At 37.6% G+C, this 17,832-nt stretch overlaps 1 protein-coding gene across 1 annotated transcript; it reads right to left on the bottom strand.

Annotated features, from left to right (window-relative positions):
* Positions 1–15,450: 15,450 nt before the first annotated feature.
* Positions 15,451–16,565, bottom strand: LOC125667279 (uncharacterized). Its single transcript, XM_048900697.2, has one exon. It carries the CDS (start codon positions 16,314–16,316, stop codon positions 15,801–15,803), a length of 516 nt encoding a protein of 171 aa, XP_048756654.1. The 5' UTR covers positions 16,317–16,565; the 3' UTR covers positions 15,451–15,800.
* Positions 16,566–17,832: the final 1,267 nt, after the last annotated feature.

Below are 17,832 nucleotides of genomic sequence, written 5' to 3'. Positions count from 1 at the left end.
ACAGTAAATTGTTGATAGTACTTAATGGACCACATTATTTCAAAATTACAAAATTCTGGTTAATACATCTTCACAAGTCAAGGGTTATTGATTCGTTACCTCGCACTAACCCTTGACATCAGTCGCTATATAGAAGTTGGGCTCATTTGACCATTACGCAATTCACTAGAAATAAAACATCCAATGAAATCACTGCATCTTGTTATGGTGTACATGGATACAAATGAGGTGATCTCGTACTACGGTATTGATAAACATGGTAATTGCAATATTTACACCACTAATTACGTTTATTGATAGTAGATTAAGTTTGGAAACCTTTTTGCTTAAGACAATATTGCTTAAAAGATTGAAATAGTCATAACTGTATGTATCAATATCCTTCTTTTTATTTGAATTTCTCGCTTCCCGTTGTTACAAATAGAACCGCATTCTTTGGTTCCCACTCTCTTTGTAGAACCAATCAGAACGAGCCCAACTTTTTGATAGTCACTGATGTCAAGGGTTAGTGCGAGGTAACGAATCAATAACCCTTAACTTGTGAAGATGGGTTAATATTACCAGTGGTATAAAGAATATGACACCATGTGAAACTGATAGACCTTTACTCTGGATAGGACATCGTGGGCGACTTCGGTTCATAACCGACTTAATTGGGTAAATATTCCAATGTTCTCTCTTACTCCCATGTATAATACTCCAACCAATAAAATCCATCGTTTGAAAACGAACATATGCGCAGTATTCTAGCAATACCATCATGTCGCTACTACCCTAACCCAAAGACAGGGTTACTTGAGTAGAGTTCAAATGTAACAAAACGTCATACAAGAATTGAAAATCTCTCCGTTCGATTGCCACTCGGGTAAACCGAGTTCGTCCTCGGGTATGTTAGTTCATACCAAACCGACTTCGACACTCATTTGCATGTGGATTGACTCGGACAATTTATGGGGATACATGTTATGGTGTTTTGTCCTTGGACACAACACACATCAAGGTATTCGAGCCAGCAACATTTTGATCGCAAAGTTTACTTAGCCACATCGAAAGGACTCTTGGGTACAGCTGGTATAGAGCCATACTGACTTGGCGCAGGTTTTTATCGTACCGTATAAGGCAGTTTTTTCATCTGGCGATTTTCTAGCTCATAGATATACGAATAATTTTAGCGGAATATATTTTGGATGACATGGATTTCCATAACATAAAAATTGATAAGCAGTGTAGTGTTAATAACTTATCTGCAAAACATTTTACTGTCGTCAGGAACAAATGACATAAAAAAAAAACCTAGGAGTTTATCTACCTCCTAAGGTGAAGAGTTCTACATGTACCAACAAATACAAGACGTGGATAACTCGATTGTTATAATCTCTACCACGGGCCAGGGTTGGGCTGTCAAAATCGTCCCCGGTTTTAACCAGTGGTTTTAACCGTCCCGGTCAATACTCCCCAAGTGGTCAATAATGGTCAATTGTGATTTAAACTGTCCATTTTCCTATTTTTGTACATTTCTTGCAAAGATAAAGATAAATTAAGTCTTTTCATTATATGGATCAATTGTTAATTAATATTTTTCATTAGATAATCAAATGTAATTTCATAAGTTTGATATATTTGGTTTGCTGAAACTGACCGAAATATCTTCAGTATCTACCAGAGGGTCACAGTTCTATAGCATAGCTTGACAATTGGAGACAGACCTCTTAACACATGTACCTGGACAGATTAAGAATAAAAGGTAGTTGGACATTACCTGAGCACAGGAAGCAGAGTTGACAGGTGTTAATAAGCATAGGTTGGGACCATAGATGACCAGTGTGCCTGTTATTGTTATGAAAACATCACCAACCCACCCCCTCAAATGTTTATTCAACAGTTAAAATGAAGATTGATGAAACAATACTTATATAGGTAGTTCTTGTTAAACTAAGGAATTTGAACAGAAATTCTATACTTCCCCAATACGCAAGATCGTAAATATCAAGTTAACGGAACTGTCTTGTAAAGAAGTCCGGAAAAGCGTGTCGATCTTGGGCATTTTTTGTTTATTCAAACATGGCATCGGAAGACGATTTAACCCGTGCTTTCCACAATTAAAAGCATTTTTAAATGAAAGGTGTGTAAAAACGTCTGGATACAGGAAAAATTAACTCCTGAATTTTGCTCGTGAAGATATATGTTTTGACGCAAGCCCTTCTCAGCTTTGGAAATTTCCTGGCTGACAGCAGTGGGGAAAAATCCAACACATTTCCATTAAAATCTATCATTTGTGGATATTTCTGCGTATTTTGTTTCTTTCTTGAATCATTACTACAGTATACTGCAATGCAATGATAGTGCACCATAGTTAAATTCAGGTGAATTGATCACGACAAAAGTTGGAGAACTGGTATTATTTACCAACATGCCCAAATTCTTGCATATTCTGGGTCTCGCGAGACTTTGAAAGGGGAAAGTAAAATTTAAAACCAAGACGGAAAAAGTAGTCGCGATCTTGCGTATTCAACAGAGTCATTTGTACATTATTTATTTAATATTATGACTTATAAGTATATTATAAACTGATACTGCATGTTATGAATTACAGTATTTACCATAATGGTCACTTAAACATTTAAAATAAATAACACAGACTATAATGACCAAATAATCTTCTATCGACCAGTATTAACCAGTATTGACCACCGGCCCGGTCAATACTCATATTGACCACTTTTTTGGCAACCCTGCCACTATATATCATCAACTTAGATCTGCATCAGAAGGGATTGAACCCAAAACTTCCCACATGCTGGTGGAGGATTGAAGCAAAAGTCTAGAAGTAGTAGACATTATACCACACTTACATCGCTTGGAGGGCTAATTACTATATAGTAATTAGCCCTCCAGCATGTGGGAAGTTTTGGGTTCAATCCCTTCTGATGCAGATCTAAGTTGATGAAATAAGCAGAGTGTTCCTTCAGCATACGCTCGACATTGGTAGAAAAGTCGCAGATCTCGTATCATGATAGGCCAAGACACGATGGAAAATCCTGACTGCTAAATAACGAAGTGTGTCTAGCAATCGGTCCGGATTAGCAACTTTTTATTCGAGTACAGAGTTCTTGTCTGTATCTGATTTTACTACGCATGCTCTATAGTTTCCTATGCAGAAGATGATACTCGCTAGTTTGGTTTTCCTATTTTCACTGTAACTTTAGACTGTTACATTAAAAGATTGTAACTATAACTTTGTCGTAACATTAAACGGATTTAAACATGAAACCGGGAAAATCAGGTACGTAACATAGGACGAATAAGACCATTGATTTTTGAGAGTGTGTTTAAGATTCTTGTGTGTCTCTTGTAACTTCCCGGCTAAATTATAAAAATGCCTTATTGTATGGTATCAGTGTAAGTTCTGTGTCTCGGTTTCAAAAGATCCAAAATAACACTGCTAGATTAATTTCACGAACCAAGAAATCTGACCATATCACACCCGTACTTGTTACTTTACGCTGGCTTCCCATCGAACAACAAATCCAGTACAGGCTGATATTCTCTGTATTCAAGGCTTTACAACGAACGGTACCGCTTTATCTACAAGAGCTCGGCATTTGAAGGGTATATACCAGCCACATCACTACCTTCTGAAAACTCAATGTGTCTCGTCCAGCCACGCGTAAGGACCAAAATGCATGTACATGTAAACGGTTTGATGTGTCTGGCGCTGCGCTTTGGAGCACACTGCCTGAAACAATGAGATCCAAAACGAATGTAACTCGATTAAAAAAATGCTTAAAAACTTTTCTTTTAAAATGCATCTCCGGAGTATACTCTTAGGTTTTTAATCATCGTAATATATTGGCTGTATATAATGTTGTCATGCGAATCTTAAAATTTTTATAAGCTCACATATTTTTTTTAACTTATTGATAATTTTAATTGTTGTGTTTAATTCATGGGTATTAATTGATAAGTTTTATACATTCTTAAATTTATGTCATTTACCTGTACATTTTTTAAAAATATAATTCTGTACATCGCTGTAGAGTAATTTTATATCATAAATGGTGCTTTATAAATTCTGTATAAAAATGATAATAATTAATATCAATGTCGAAAACCATAAATTAGATTACATGTGTTTTACCCATATACTTTCCAATTATTTGACCGAATCACAAATGCAATCAGTCTTTAAGTTGGAAGTATTTCGCAACATTTATGCATTATAATTAGTTTTCTCTGAATGAACTTGGCATGACAACTCTCTGAATACGGCATGGTCAAATCAAGATATAAAAAGTTTCTATTTGACATACAGCTACGGTTTCCAAATTTATTTCATACACTACTTATACATTTTTGAATATTTCAAATAAACATCTAGACTTTCAATAGGCTAAATTTCTTCTATGGGGATGGTGGAAGACTATTCCTGTTTTATAAGCAACACTTTACACATTGTATAAGCCTGTGCGCTATTGAACCGCTGGCATCAATACACAACCCCTAAGTCCGGTTTGTTAAGTAGTTATGCTAGGTTACTACAATATACTATGGTCGTGTCATTTGTTAAGAATATATCAGATGAGATTTAAGATTAGAATTTTTGCAGTAGGCTGCATTGACGTCTTGCATGCCTATAAAGCTTCTTTGACAATTTCGAATGGATTTCTGTGATTCTTTGCTTTCAAAAAGACGCCACTATATTGTAAATATTTATGTTTACTGAACACGAGGTTTTATATCCAAAATAAAAACTGAAGATAGAGCTGTGAATTGTGTAGTGTGAACAACCGAGCCTTTAAAATTTTACAATGGAGCGCGTTGTGGGTAACGATTAAATATACAAGATAACAGAAAATGTTTTTTTGTTATTTCAAGTCAGAACAAAAGCCTAACAACTTTAGCTATTAGACGAACGTGGATACTTTCTAACAGTCATTAGGTCTTGACCAGCGGTGGACATTTCAGTTTGACCGATGTCGCGAGGAGGAGTTTCGAAGAGTTCGGTTATAGATTAGACAATGGCTGGGTTTTATTTGTCCAACAAGCAAATCACTGGGCAGAACATCAAATATATCTATGGAGGACCAAAACCATTCTTGAAATTAAAATCTCCACGTGAAACTAAGACATTTCAACTCAGAAGTAAAGAGAAAGAAGAAGACAGAGTTGAAGAAACCCAAAAGCGAATGAGGCGGCGTCTCTTTGACAGTAACTCGCGCGGTGAATTTGTTGTTCCTAAAGCTCCTGCTTTTAATGAAGTTAGTCAGAATTCTGTTGATGAAATCGTCACTAGGTTAAATCGCCCGAAGACTGCACCAATTTGCCATGGTTCCCACAAAAAGGATACGAAGAAGGAAAAGAAGCAAGTGACTGCCAAAGCACTCACGGAGAGAGACATTAAAAATATTTCTAGCCGTCTGCATTGTCACGAAACTTACATGAGTCGAGTCAGAAATAGCCGAGGGGTCAGGCCACCGCCTCCAAGCAGACGAAGCGCGCTTGAACGCGCCAACAGTGCTCCTTCACATAGGACAAACTTCATCGAGATGATAAAAAAGTGGAATCTGTATCAGTGAGTTAACTTGGAAAAGATACATATTCCAGCGAAAATTGTTATCATGGAAATAATGTATGAATGTCATTTTACGGAGGAAGGTATAAAGGATTCTTCAATGACAAGAAATCTCTATTTGAACTAAAATTGCACAAGCATACAGGTGTGAACTGTTTTCAAGAATACTTCAATATATTCATTTGGGTCAAAGTTGTTACAGCAATTGGAAAATTTCAATTCTTTTTTACTAGGTTTTTTTTTTTGTGTGTATATGAGGATTATATAATTTTACAATCCTGTTATTGTTTATATTTTGAGAAATACATTTTATTTTTGAAATGCTTTTATGAGGAAATTGCAACCATTATACTTTGTTAAGATTTTAAAGGTAAAAAACATTGAAAATGTGATTGTCAAACTGTATAGATCAAATTATGTGTACATGACATCTATGTGTGTTCACTTTTCTCATTACACATGTACTGTTAATTTTATTAACATTTCCTTTAAAGCAAACAGAAATAAATCACAATTCTTGTTATGGGATTCATTCTTTTTAAACTTCATATGACATACAGATTCCTGTATCAGACAGTTTGGGTAAAAAAAAATCTTAGAAACGTTTTTATAGTTTTATTCATATTCCAACAAATCTGTCTTTCAAACAAAAAAATTAATTAAAAATCGAGTTTAGTAAAAATGGTAATTTTACACTTTAAAACAGTTTCGTGATCTATATTTGACATTTAAGAGTGATCACTGACACAGAAACAATAGCTCCTTTGATTATTCTGGTCACGGTGTATCATGTATTTTGTAAAATCTAAAGACATGATCATATGGTAAATGGTTCGTGTTCAATGGAGTTTTTTGTACGAAACACAATGCTAGAACGTGTATTTGAATTCATTGTTGTTTCGCGTTTATCTATGGTGTTCTGCTCAAGCCATTCATTCGTGTTTGAGGGCAAAGGTGAAAAGGAGCGAAACTGCGAAGACGAAGAATATAATGAAGCGAAAGTGCAAAGTTGCAGATAATGCTATAAAGGCGACGGAGCGATACTGATATCGTTTCCTCGCCTTTACTCTGGTCTCCTCAACTTCAGCTTCGTCGGTCTTGCATTTTCACCCCTCTCCTCTCTTGAGGAAGTTTCGATGTAGGCATACCCAAAATGGTTGAATCGATTACCAAGCCTTTCATTTATCTTACAATGATACTTTAATGATATAATTTGGACAATTAATGATTTTGAAAATTGAGTCGTATATGGATACACTTAAATACTACATAAATATATACAGTTGTGTAGTAGAAAATCTACCACTCACCAGAGTTTCTTTCTGGTTTAATTCGCTTACCACGTGATACTTATCTATAAATAACCTATGGATATCCCCTGCCTGTACCTCAACTCAAACACAGACCTTTATATCTCCCTATGTCTGCGCATGTCTGCGCCAAGTGCGTTTCTTCTGTGTTTTGCCATTTGGGAAAGCAACATCTAGTCCCGGTTCGATTTTTATAGTTTTTATTGGTGATTTTCAATTCCTATAGTAAAGTATTACGTGTATCATTCTTCAATGCTCAGACCGGTCGCGGTAGCTCAGTGATAGAGCGTTCGCTTTGTAACCGGCAGGATGTGAGTACGAGTCCCACTTGTGTCATGACCGCCTCAAATCTAAAACGTAAACATGGGTAGGGACTGCTCCTTTGCCAAACGCTCGACATTTAGTGGTGAGAATCACGGGTCGACATTTAGTGGTGAGAATCACGGGTCGACATTTAGTGGTGAGAATCACGGGTCGACATTTAGTGGTGAGAATCACGGGTCGACATTTAGTGGTGAGAATCACGGGTCGACATTTAGTGGTGAGAATCACGGGTCGACATTTAGTGGTGAGAATCACGGGTCGACATTTAGTGGTGAGAATCACGGGTCGACATTTAGTGGTGAGAATCACGGGTCGACATTTAGTGGTGAGAATCACGGGTCGACATTTAGTGGTGAGAATCACGGGTCGACATTTAGTGGTGAGAATCACGGGACATTTAGTGGTGAGAATCACGGGTCGACATTTAGTGGTGAGAATCACGGGTCGACATTTAGTGGTGAGAATCACGGGTCTTTTGCACAGGGGCTCGGTTGTCAGATGTTGAAGTTTTGTATTATTTGTTCCCGAATAATAAATTGAAGTTTTGCATGATTTGTGTCCGAATAATAGATTATATAAATAAAATCCACCACCAAAATCCGCTTTTTTTCGAGGTTTTAAAAAAGGCGTATCATGTGTACATTACAAAAAGTAAAGCGACGACACTCGCCATCTTAGATTTCTGGGGAGGGGGGGGGGGGGGGAGAGGGTCTCGAATCACCCCAGTGATTATATGGAGCGCTCCGGTAGGCGTCGTGTCACTCGATGTAAACTTCCGTTGCTTTCGATAAGTAGGGGCAGGTATCGAGGATGTTTCGGGTCACTGGATCTTTAATACGGCATGGAGATATAAGCAGACGATAGGGAGAAGTCGTTGGATCTTTTTCCAACATAGATCTCGCCAGAAACCGGTAGACAGAGAGTAGAAATTGTTAAAAACAAGCCATGAATCGAGCCCCCCCCCCCCCCCCCCCGAAATCCAAGATGGCGAGTGTCGTCCCTTTACTTTTTTTTTAATGTACACATGATACACCTTTTTTAAAACCTCTAAAAAAGCGGATTTTGGTGGTGGATTTTATTTATATAATCTATTATTCGGACACAAATCATGCAAAACTTCAATTTATTATTCGGGAACAAATAATACAAAACTTCAATATCTGACAACCGAGCCCCTGTGGTCTTTTGCACAGGGGCTCGGTTGTCAGATATTGAAGTTTTGTATTATTTATTCCCGAATAATAAATTATATAAATAAAATCCACCACCAAAATCCGCTTTTTTAGAGGTTTTAAAAAAGGTGTATCATGTGTACATTAAAAAAAGTAAAGGGACGACACTCGCCATCTTGGATTTCTAGGGGGCCCTCGATTCACGGCTTGTTTTTAACAATTTCTACTCTCTGCCTACCGGTTTCTGGCGAGACCTATGTTGGAAAAAGATCCAACGACTTCTCCCTATCGTCTGCTTATGTCTACATGCCGTATTAAAGATCCAGTGACCCGAAACATCCTCGATACCTGTCCCTACTTATCGAAGGCAACGGAAGTTTGCATCGAATGACACGACGCATACCGGAGCTCTCCATATAATCACTGGGGTGTTCCGAATGTATACGATAAGTCCAGAGAAATCAACACCGCAAAAACAACATACCGTGTTGACTTTGCTTTAGAATGGTCACAATTTATTGATAAACGGTCAAGCTGCTGACAATGGGATGTTTCCATTTTCACATTTACTGATATTTTGGAGAAGCAGATGGCGTTTCTATTTTTGCTTCGGTTGACGATTCCTTAACCGATTCCTTTGGTTTCAATTGGATCAGTCCTTCCTAATCCATGTCTGGAAATTCACATTGTATGAAAGCCGATAGGATCCGAAAGGATCACTTAGAACACAAGAAAAATTTCTAAATGCGTAATAATGCGAATCTAGGGCATTATAACGGGGGGAAAAAGACATAATAACGCGAAGCAAAGCCGTGCCTGTAATAACGCAAATGAAAGGCGTAATAATGCAAAACACAGGCGTAACCAAATAAATCGTAAAATTTAACACGAATGACAGACGTAATATTATTTAACGCGAATGAAAGGCGTAATAATGGGAATGAAAGGCGTAATAACGCGAAGTAAAAAGGCATTTTAAAAACGCCTTTCAAAACTGGTTTAATAACGTGATTCAAAAAGCGTAACAATCGCAAATCAAAATCAAAGCGCATTTGAAAGGCATAATAATGCGAAGTGTAATAACACAGAAAAGGCGTAATAACGCGAATCGAAAGGCATTATAATGCGAAGTGTAATAACACGGAAAAGGCGTAATAACGCGAATTGAAAGGCATTATAATGTGAAGTGTAATAACACAGAAAAGGCGTAATAACGCGAATTGAAAGGCATTATAATGCGAAGTGTAATAACACAGAAAAGGCGTAATAACGCGAATTGAAAGGCATTATAATGCGAAGTGTAATAACACAGAAAATGCGTAATAACGCGAATTGAAAGGCATTATAATGCGAAGTGTAATAACACAGAAAAGGCGTAATAACGCGAATTGAAAGGCATTATAATGCGAAGTGTAATAACACAGAAAAGGCGCAATAACGCGAATCGAAAGGCATTATAATGCGAAGTGTAATAACACAGAAAATGCGCAATAACGCGAAGTGAAAGGGCGTAAACACGAATCAAAACATAAAAGGACGCGCGTGAAAAGTCGTTATTGCATTTGAAAGACATAATGCGAAGGGATAAGGTGTAATAACATAAACAAATGCAGGCGAGATAGGAAAATCCTAGAACTATCGTTTTCCGCCCTCAGTATAGGGCTGTAGGGGTCACACCTGGGACCTCACGAGGGTGAAGCCACATTTCAGACCTCTCTAATGATTGATATGAGGTGATTGAATGAAACAAAATTTATAAAGGGATAGAAAACAACAAAGTCAAACATATAGAATCCTTAAAAGGGGTCACATAGGCCTTTTAAGTGTAATTTAGCTTGTAACTGAAAGTACCCATTTTACATCATGTAGGTCATAATGAAGGATAATTATTGAAGAGTCCACAAAATGAGTATGCAGGCAAGATAAGGGACCCCTAGGATTATCGTTCTCCACTCTCAGTATGGGGCTGTAGGGGTGCCACTTCGGGTTCTCAAGGGTGAAACCACATGTCATACCTCTCTAATGATTGAATATGGGGTAAGTCAAACATCATTTGGAATAAATTAACAAAGTAATGGTCTATTCAATGGAAGCGAAAACGTGATTTTCTAATGCATGTGAGGATCGACATTCATGTGCAAACGTGTGACAAAATCAAGGAGGAAGAGGATTTCGTTTACAATATGTAGTCGTATTAAAATGATTTAATTTTAACTGACCTTCACATGACCTTCACATGTCCATTTCCCCCGTGTGACTGTCCTTTAATGCTGAATGTGTTCCGCTAACGAACTGCAGGCCACCCACGCTTGAAATCGCGTCTCCATTTTGGCATCGTCGGAAACCCACGGTTGATTTCGTCTTCTACTCATCACCCGGGTTATTGAGTTGAAGACGAGATCAGCTGTGGGTATCCGACGATGTCATTTTGCTAGCTGGGGACAGTTTCACACTATAGTCAACTTTTAAAAAAAAAAAATGAAATACTTCATATGAAAAGTGAAGATAATGAACATTGATCAAACTCATAACCCCTATAAGCAATACAAAATAGATAGGTGGGCAGACACGGACCCCTGGACACACCAGAGGTGGGATCAGGTGCCTAGGAGGAGTAAGCATCCCCTGTCGGCCGGTCACACCCGCCGTGAACTCTATATCCTGATCAGGTAAACGGAGTTTTCCGTAGTTAAAGTCAGTGTGCCAACAACGGCCTAACAATCGGTATGAAACACGTCAGACATCATTTGACCCATTGATAGGTTGTATTGACGAACTAGATCGTTGTAACGATCATAGAATTTGCAAAACGCTGACTTCAATCGAGACTGTTGAAACCCCTGTACCATCAACTTGTTTGTCAGTAGCTTGCCTCGATTCAAAAACTGACTATATGCAGAACAAGCTCTTGCGTATCGAATCAGTTGAGAGATATAAACACCATATGCAGGTGATAATGGAATATTGCTACATAAATATGGGAATTTGACGATGGAGAAGCTGAAATCACCCCTTTGGCATACAGTTGAGTTGTCAGTTTGCCTTTACTTTCAATAAAATATTCAAGTATGAAGCAGATGTGGACGACTCTGTGGTGTCTTTTATTTCGAGCTCACGGGGATATATCGAATCGACATATGAATGAAAGTTTTTATTGTTAATAAATAAAACGTCGTCGATATATCTAAATGTCAAATTGAAGGTCACATCAAGAGATTTTTTCTTCTCGCGTAGAAGTTTTTGAATAAATTCTGTTTCATATGAATATAGAAACAGGTCAGCTAACAAAGGAACACAATTCGTGCCCATGGGAATTCCAACAGACTGTTGGAAGACATGATCACCAAAGACCACGAAGATATTGTCAATGAGGAACTCTAACACATTTTTTATTTCAGCTTCAGAGTACTTGTGCGTGGAATCAGAGTAGTGTTTAACAAAGTGGGTTTTTGAATGACTGATCACTAGATAGGAATATTTCCTTTTTCCATTTTTGTTGAAGAAGCAACTGTCTATGATGTCAAAAAGTCTAGTCTTTAATTCATCGTGAGGAATGGTCGTGTATGGATTTGAAAATTCATAGGTTTTGATGTTATTGTTTTTAGAAAAGTTTTGCGATTTCAAGTTTACTAAAAGTTATTTAGAATTTTTTAGAATCCACATTTGATTAACACCACTTCTGGCATATGTAGTCGCACAGTAAGTTTGAAGTTTCTCTTTCACAGCTGTTAATATTTTCGTGAGTAACAAAGATAGGGGCTTGGTAGAGCACTTATTGAAGTGATATTACATGTGTAAAAATGTATACAATAACTTTAGAATACATGTCAAATGTAGCTGAGTGCTTAATAAAAATGTTGATATACAACATGTAGGTGTCACCATGATTCCTAGCATATAGATGGGTGCAAATACAAAACTTAAGACACGCGGTCAGTTACTGAAGAAATTCCGGTGAAAACATGCATGATCCAGCAAAAGGTCTATAGCTGAGAGGGAAGGTGGGGGGCCCCATATAAAAGGTAGATTTTTAAGAAGGGCTGCCAGACAGGGTTCTTGATTGTGCACAGTGTTTAAATTCTCACGTTTGGTACTGTGGTGGTGTGGGGGTGGTACGGATTAGCCCAAATGAGAGAAAATCAAAGCAAAATAAGGGCAACTCCTCAGAGCATGTTTCGTGCACCAGTATGTATAGATTACATGTAATTTAGGGTCATAATTTATTAACTACACAAATATAAAATACAAGTATTGACATAAAAGGGAAATATGATTTTTCATCAGTCTGTCATAATCTGACTTTGATGTATACCCTCTACCCACATGTTTCAGAACCAAAACAACTGTCCCTGCCACCTATAGTTCAGTTAATGGTGTCACGTGATCATGATCGTGGCAGCGTTTATTATCCAACTGGAAGGAAAATTAGTATGTTGACTTTTTAATCTGATCGATTTAAATTTTAGAAATTGCATAACTTATAAATCCTGATAAACACACATACATTCATTCGGGACTGCAATATCCACTTCATACGGCATACACGCCCGTACAGCTTTTTGAGTGTCATTGTAAAATCCCAATTTTTAAAACTCTTTTTGCTTCACAGTCAACAAGTTAAGATGGATTGGTCATGGAATAACCATTCATTGGGATCAAAGTCATGAACACCAATACCAAATGTACAGTAAAAGGTTGATAGATCATTCGTACTTAAAGGGACATTAGCAGCTGTGAAAGTGATGACAACCATTTTTTTCTTCAAAATTTCTCAATGGCAAAGGAATATATATTAATGACTAATAAAAACATTTATTTTGTACAAAAACAAGAAAACCCTTATAAAGTAAACTCTGGAAGTTTCGGAGCGTTCTATTTAAGAACGACGCTTTGGAGAATTCATTAGAAAGGTGACGAAATAAACCTGTTTACTTGAACCGTATACTTTCTAGAAAAGAATTTTCTAGAGTTTTATTTTAGTATAAATAGACAGTAAAAATGGTGGTAAGAATCACTTTGCAAAATTACATGAATTTGGATATTACATTACTGAGGACTGGACTTAACGACCGATTTCGACAGCATTGTAAACAGTTTTTTTTTATTGTGTGTGGAATTAGCTCAGCGGTGAACAAACAACGGACACTGCTTTAATAACTATCATTGCTGTAAATTAAGATATATTTCATTGATATATTTTATTGTAAATAAATTGTGAAATCTTTGAATTATGATATTGATTGTTGCTGGATTTGGGTTTATCTATTCTCTTTAGAGAAGTAAACCCTATGTCAGTCCACTTCGCTGAAGAGGTTTATTTTGATATGCCGCCCCTAACACATCATTTTGCTTTCTACATTGAGCTTGTCTGAATGTTTAATATTTCATTGTTTGATATTACATTTCCAATATTCTGAATTTGATATACAATATAACCACCCGCTTATCCGAAGATCCACTTGTCTGGATTTCATTAGTACGAAGGTCCTTTTGTCCAAATTCTAGAATTTAACAGAAAACAAGAAGTTGCAATGGGCCTATATCGCTCACCGTTAACCCGAATGGCATCATTTGAAATAAAAGAAAAGGCCTCAGTATTTTGACTACTATGATAAGATGATTCACATGTACAAATGCTCAAGATCAAAATTTTGATTCTGATAGAAAGGTCTTGTCACGAGGAATAGTCCTTTAAAAAGCCCAAGCCCCATACCATTCAAAATTCAATGGCCAATATTAAAGTTTTAAGTATTTCTTTTAAAATGGGAGAAGGGGCGGACTCCCCTCACCCATACCCTAGCCTCCTCCACGCGCTTCTTGCTTTCGGTTTAGAAAAAAACCCAGTTAAAATCTACGAAATAATTGAGAGAAGTATACTCCGGATCCCCCCACACACACGTCTTTGGGACCCAGATTCCCACTACACGAAAGGGACACCCCCTCCCATGTCGAACATCGGTCCTTTGGGCTGAACACTCTCTCCCCCGCTTACAAGTACTCATGCACTACTACTATGAAACTGCCATTTTAAACACTCTACTAACTTGGAACTTAGATGCATGTTGCCAAGGACTTGAAAATTTCATAAAGAGGAAAATGATTTTTTAAAGAGTAATTATCGTAATCGGAATATAAAGAAAAGAAATGCAAGTGGAAATGAGGATAGTGCACAAAATGTAAAACTTAAACAAAAAATATACATTTATCAACTATTTTACGTTGCTACGGCAGACGACAGGACACTTTGCAGGGGTTCTCATTGCTACAGTATTTTTGGGCTACGTAACGAGTCGGTTAGCGGTGTCTTCATCTACGTAGTCGTTCTCGGCGCTATTTAGCCGATATAATCCTGCCCACACCTTAGTAAAATGTCGTTCCGCGTAGACGATCGGACTAGTGGACCCCCGAACTAGTGGACCCTCGGACTAGTGAACCTTTGGACTAATGAGTCGTCGAACTAGTGGGCCGTCAGAGTAATGAATGAACCTTCAAAGTAGAGGACCGTGACCTTTGAAAATACATGAGGGGATGAATTGCAACGCTTCACGTCGGTATTCTTCTCGTAAACATAAAGTAAACCGACGTGAGGCGTGGCAGCTCATACCCTCACATATCTTCTTCTTTTTTTTTTTGAAAATGAAATTATTTCCTGATGAAAGCTGTGACACGCAAATGACCTTTCTACGTAAATCAAAAACCTAAATCTGAAGGGAAAAAACCCAATTCAAATTAAAAAGTGGTCATGAATATCTATAGTTTGTTTATGGGGGATACAAAGCAACGGACATATGGAGTAATTCTTGTACAATGTTTTCATACTTTGAAAATTAATACACATACAAACTAAACATTCAGTCCATAGTAAAATACTAACTGTTGTGAACCATTTAAAACAGTATGAATGAGTGTTTCTGACGACACAAAATATCCCACGTGAAGTGAATTTTGGAAGTAAGGTGTCATTTATCTTAAGAAACATGGATATCACGTGCTTGATTATGCAAAGCTCTGGGTTCCATTCTCGTACATACAGTATAGATAGAGACACCCCCTCCAAAGAAAGCACAGAAAATACGAAAATGTACTGAATTTAATAAAAATCGAATGAGGATATAAAAAATGTCTATGAAAATGAATCGTGTCCCATTTATGAATACACAAAAGTTTAGCTTTCTCGTTAAAGATACATTCGTAAACATTCGTGGCAGCAAATTATTTATCCACCATGAAGTAAGAATAATATTCATAAAACTATTGTTTTGTTTTTGTTTGTTAGAGTTGTTCGTAACGCTCAGAGTACTTGATTTCAGGTTGCTGCAAGGCCTTGTAAACACTACAATGTCTGATGTACTGTCTGTTTGTAGAACACAACTAAAACACCACCTTACTATTATCAAGAGAATATTGTTTATGAATTATCATTCAATGTTGTGAGCTATTCGCTCTATTCACACTGATCTGGCTGCACGGTAACGGAAATCGCACTCCTTTTCCGCTTCTTATGCGGCTCATATGAGTCTCATGATTGTGCAGACGAATAGAAATGTCACTCAATTCTCGTTCTGAAAGAGTTTTCGACTTCTGTCCACCACCACTCTCCTCAGTTGACGACTTTGTGGACTGGCTTCGGCGTAGAGGCGGTGCGCTTTTGGGATGGTTGAGCCTAGTAACGATCTCATCTACTCCCTCTTGGTCAAGCTCCCTAAAAGCAGGGGCTCGTGGAACGACGTATTCTCCTCGAGAATTCGCATCGAACAACCTCCTCCTCATTCGCCGTTGTAGGGCCTCGATTCTTTGTTCTTCTTTGTCTTTAGTCCTTAGACTAAAAGTGCGAGTGACCTTTATCATTTTATGCTTACCGACTGGCTCCGGTCCTCCATAGATATGTCGTATGTTTAAATCAGTTATTCGTTTGTTTGTCAACCAAAAACCAGCCATCTTCAAAAACACAACTTTCAAAAAGGTTTACTCTACATCGAGCGTCTACGTAACGGTGATTTCTTTCAATAATGATTACAACGGACTCTGTCAGTGTTGAATACACGTACGCATTCTCGTGCAAGCCATCTAACAAAAACATAATTAGTGTAAGTAGATTAAATTTCTTAATCATATAAAACAATACAATCCTAGTTTACCTAATCTGTCACACGACTGATTGAACGTTTAAAAGGACAAATGAGAATATTATCGATGCACTTAACCTGAAAAATCCGTAGATCGAACTTTGAATTAAGTTTAAATTCATATCTTTGTACTAACTTCGAAAATTCGTTTTGGGTTAGAAAACAAAGGTAATTTAAAATGTCAATCATGGATTTGTCTATATATATTATTTATATGAATTGCATGGAATTTTACAGATCTATTTGTGTGAAATTTTACAGCAGCCTTACTTCTTTGATGCACGGATGTTTGCGCTAGGGGGTCATTTATGTGGGAGGAAACCGGAGTACCCGGAGGAAACCCACGTAACTGGAATAAATTCTTCCATACGCATCCTCCCCTTAATTAACCCATTAAGTTCGGCTTAACATTATTCATGGTTTATATCATCAACATCAAGGTGTCTACGTAATATCAACTCGGTGTAGCGTTTAATTCATTAATGTTTAGGTATTTCAGTAATTAATAAAATTTGACCCCAATGACGCATGCACAAAGATGCCAAATTGCAAGGGCGAAATGCAGTAGCGAAGAGGCAAACGTGTGAAGGCGGCGGGGTGACACTAATATCGCTCCTTTACCCTCGCACTTCATCTTTCGCTTCTTTGCAGTCGGGAGTTGTCGATATGCGTGCGTGAGATTAGAGGTTTAGCTTGTAAATCTAGGTTTTACGACTAAACATTAAACATGTGCTACTTCCCTTTAAATAACCTATGGATATTCCCTACCTAGTACCTCAGCTGAAATACAGAGAAAAAACCCGCTTACTCTTGATCCCCCTACCTCCGTGCATGAGCCTATCATCATGAAATTTTTCTCAAAATTTGAACCATAAGCATAAGAATAGGATAGACTAACAAACACAGGGGAAGGAGGGAGGGTATGAAAGTATCACATGTTTGCTCGTAAAACCTACTTCGCTTCACATGTGATACTCACGTCTGAATAACCTATGGAGACTTAGAAGCAGTAGTCCCTGTTAGTAGGAGTATATGTTTGACTCCACGATATCTCCAGCTTCTAGCACTGTTCCTCCAAGTCTAGACTGGTATTGGTCCAAGCGTTGCAAATAGTGACGGATGAAGGACAATTCATTCCTCCAATCCGCAGCCTCCATGATGGTTTCCTTTGAAGCTTCCTTATAGAGACCCCACACAGTTTGGAGTAACAGTTCTCACCGAATGTGCCCTGACTGACGGGTTGCTAGAGTGGTCCGATATCTCATAACAAATCTTAATAGCTTCGATATAGTTTGTGGCGAAACAGGATTGTAAGGTTTGACCATGAA

Source organism: Ostrea edulis, chromosome 2, assembly GCF_947568905.1.
Source record: "Ostrea edulis chromosome 2, xbOstEdul1.1, whole genome shotgun sequence".
Taxonomy (NCBI): domain Eukaryota; kingdom Metazoa; phylum Mollusca; class Bivalvia; order Ostreida; family Ostreidae; genus Ostrea; species Ostrea edulis.
This window is presented reverse-complemented; position numbering and strand designations above follow the sequence as displayed.

Excerpts from the sequence above, each read along its gene's own strand:
- LOC125667279 (XM_048900697.2), bottom strand. The coding sequence starts at position 16,316 with ATGGCTGGTTTTTGGTTGACAAACAAACGAATAACTGATTTAAACATA.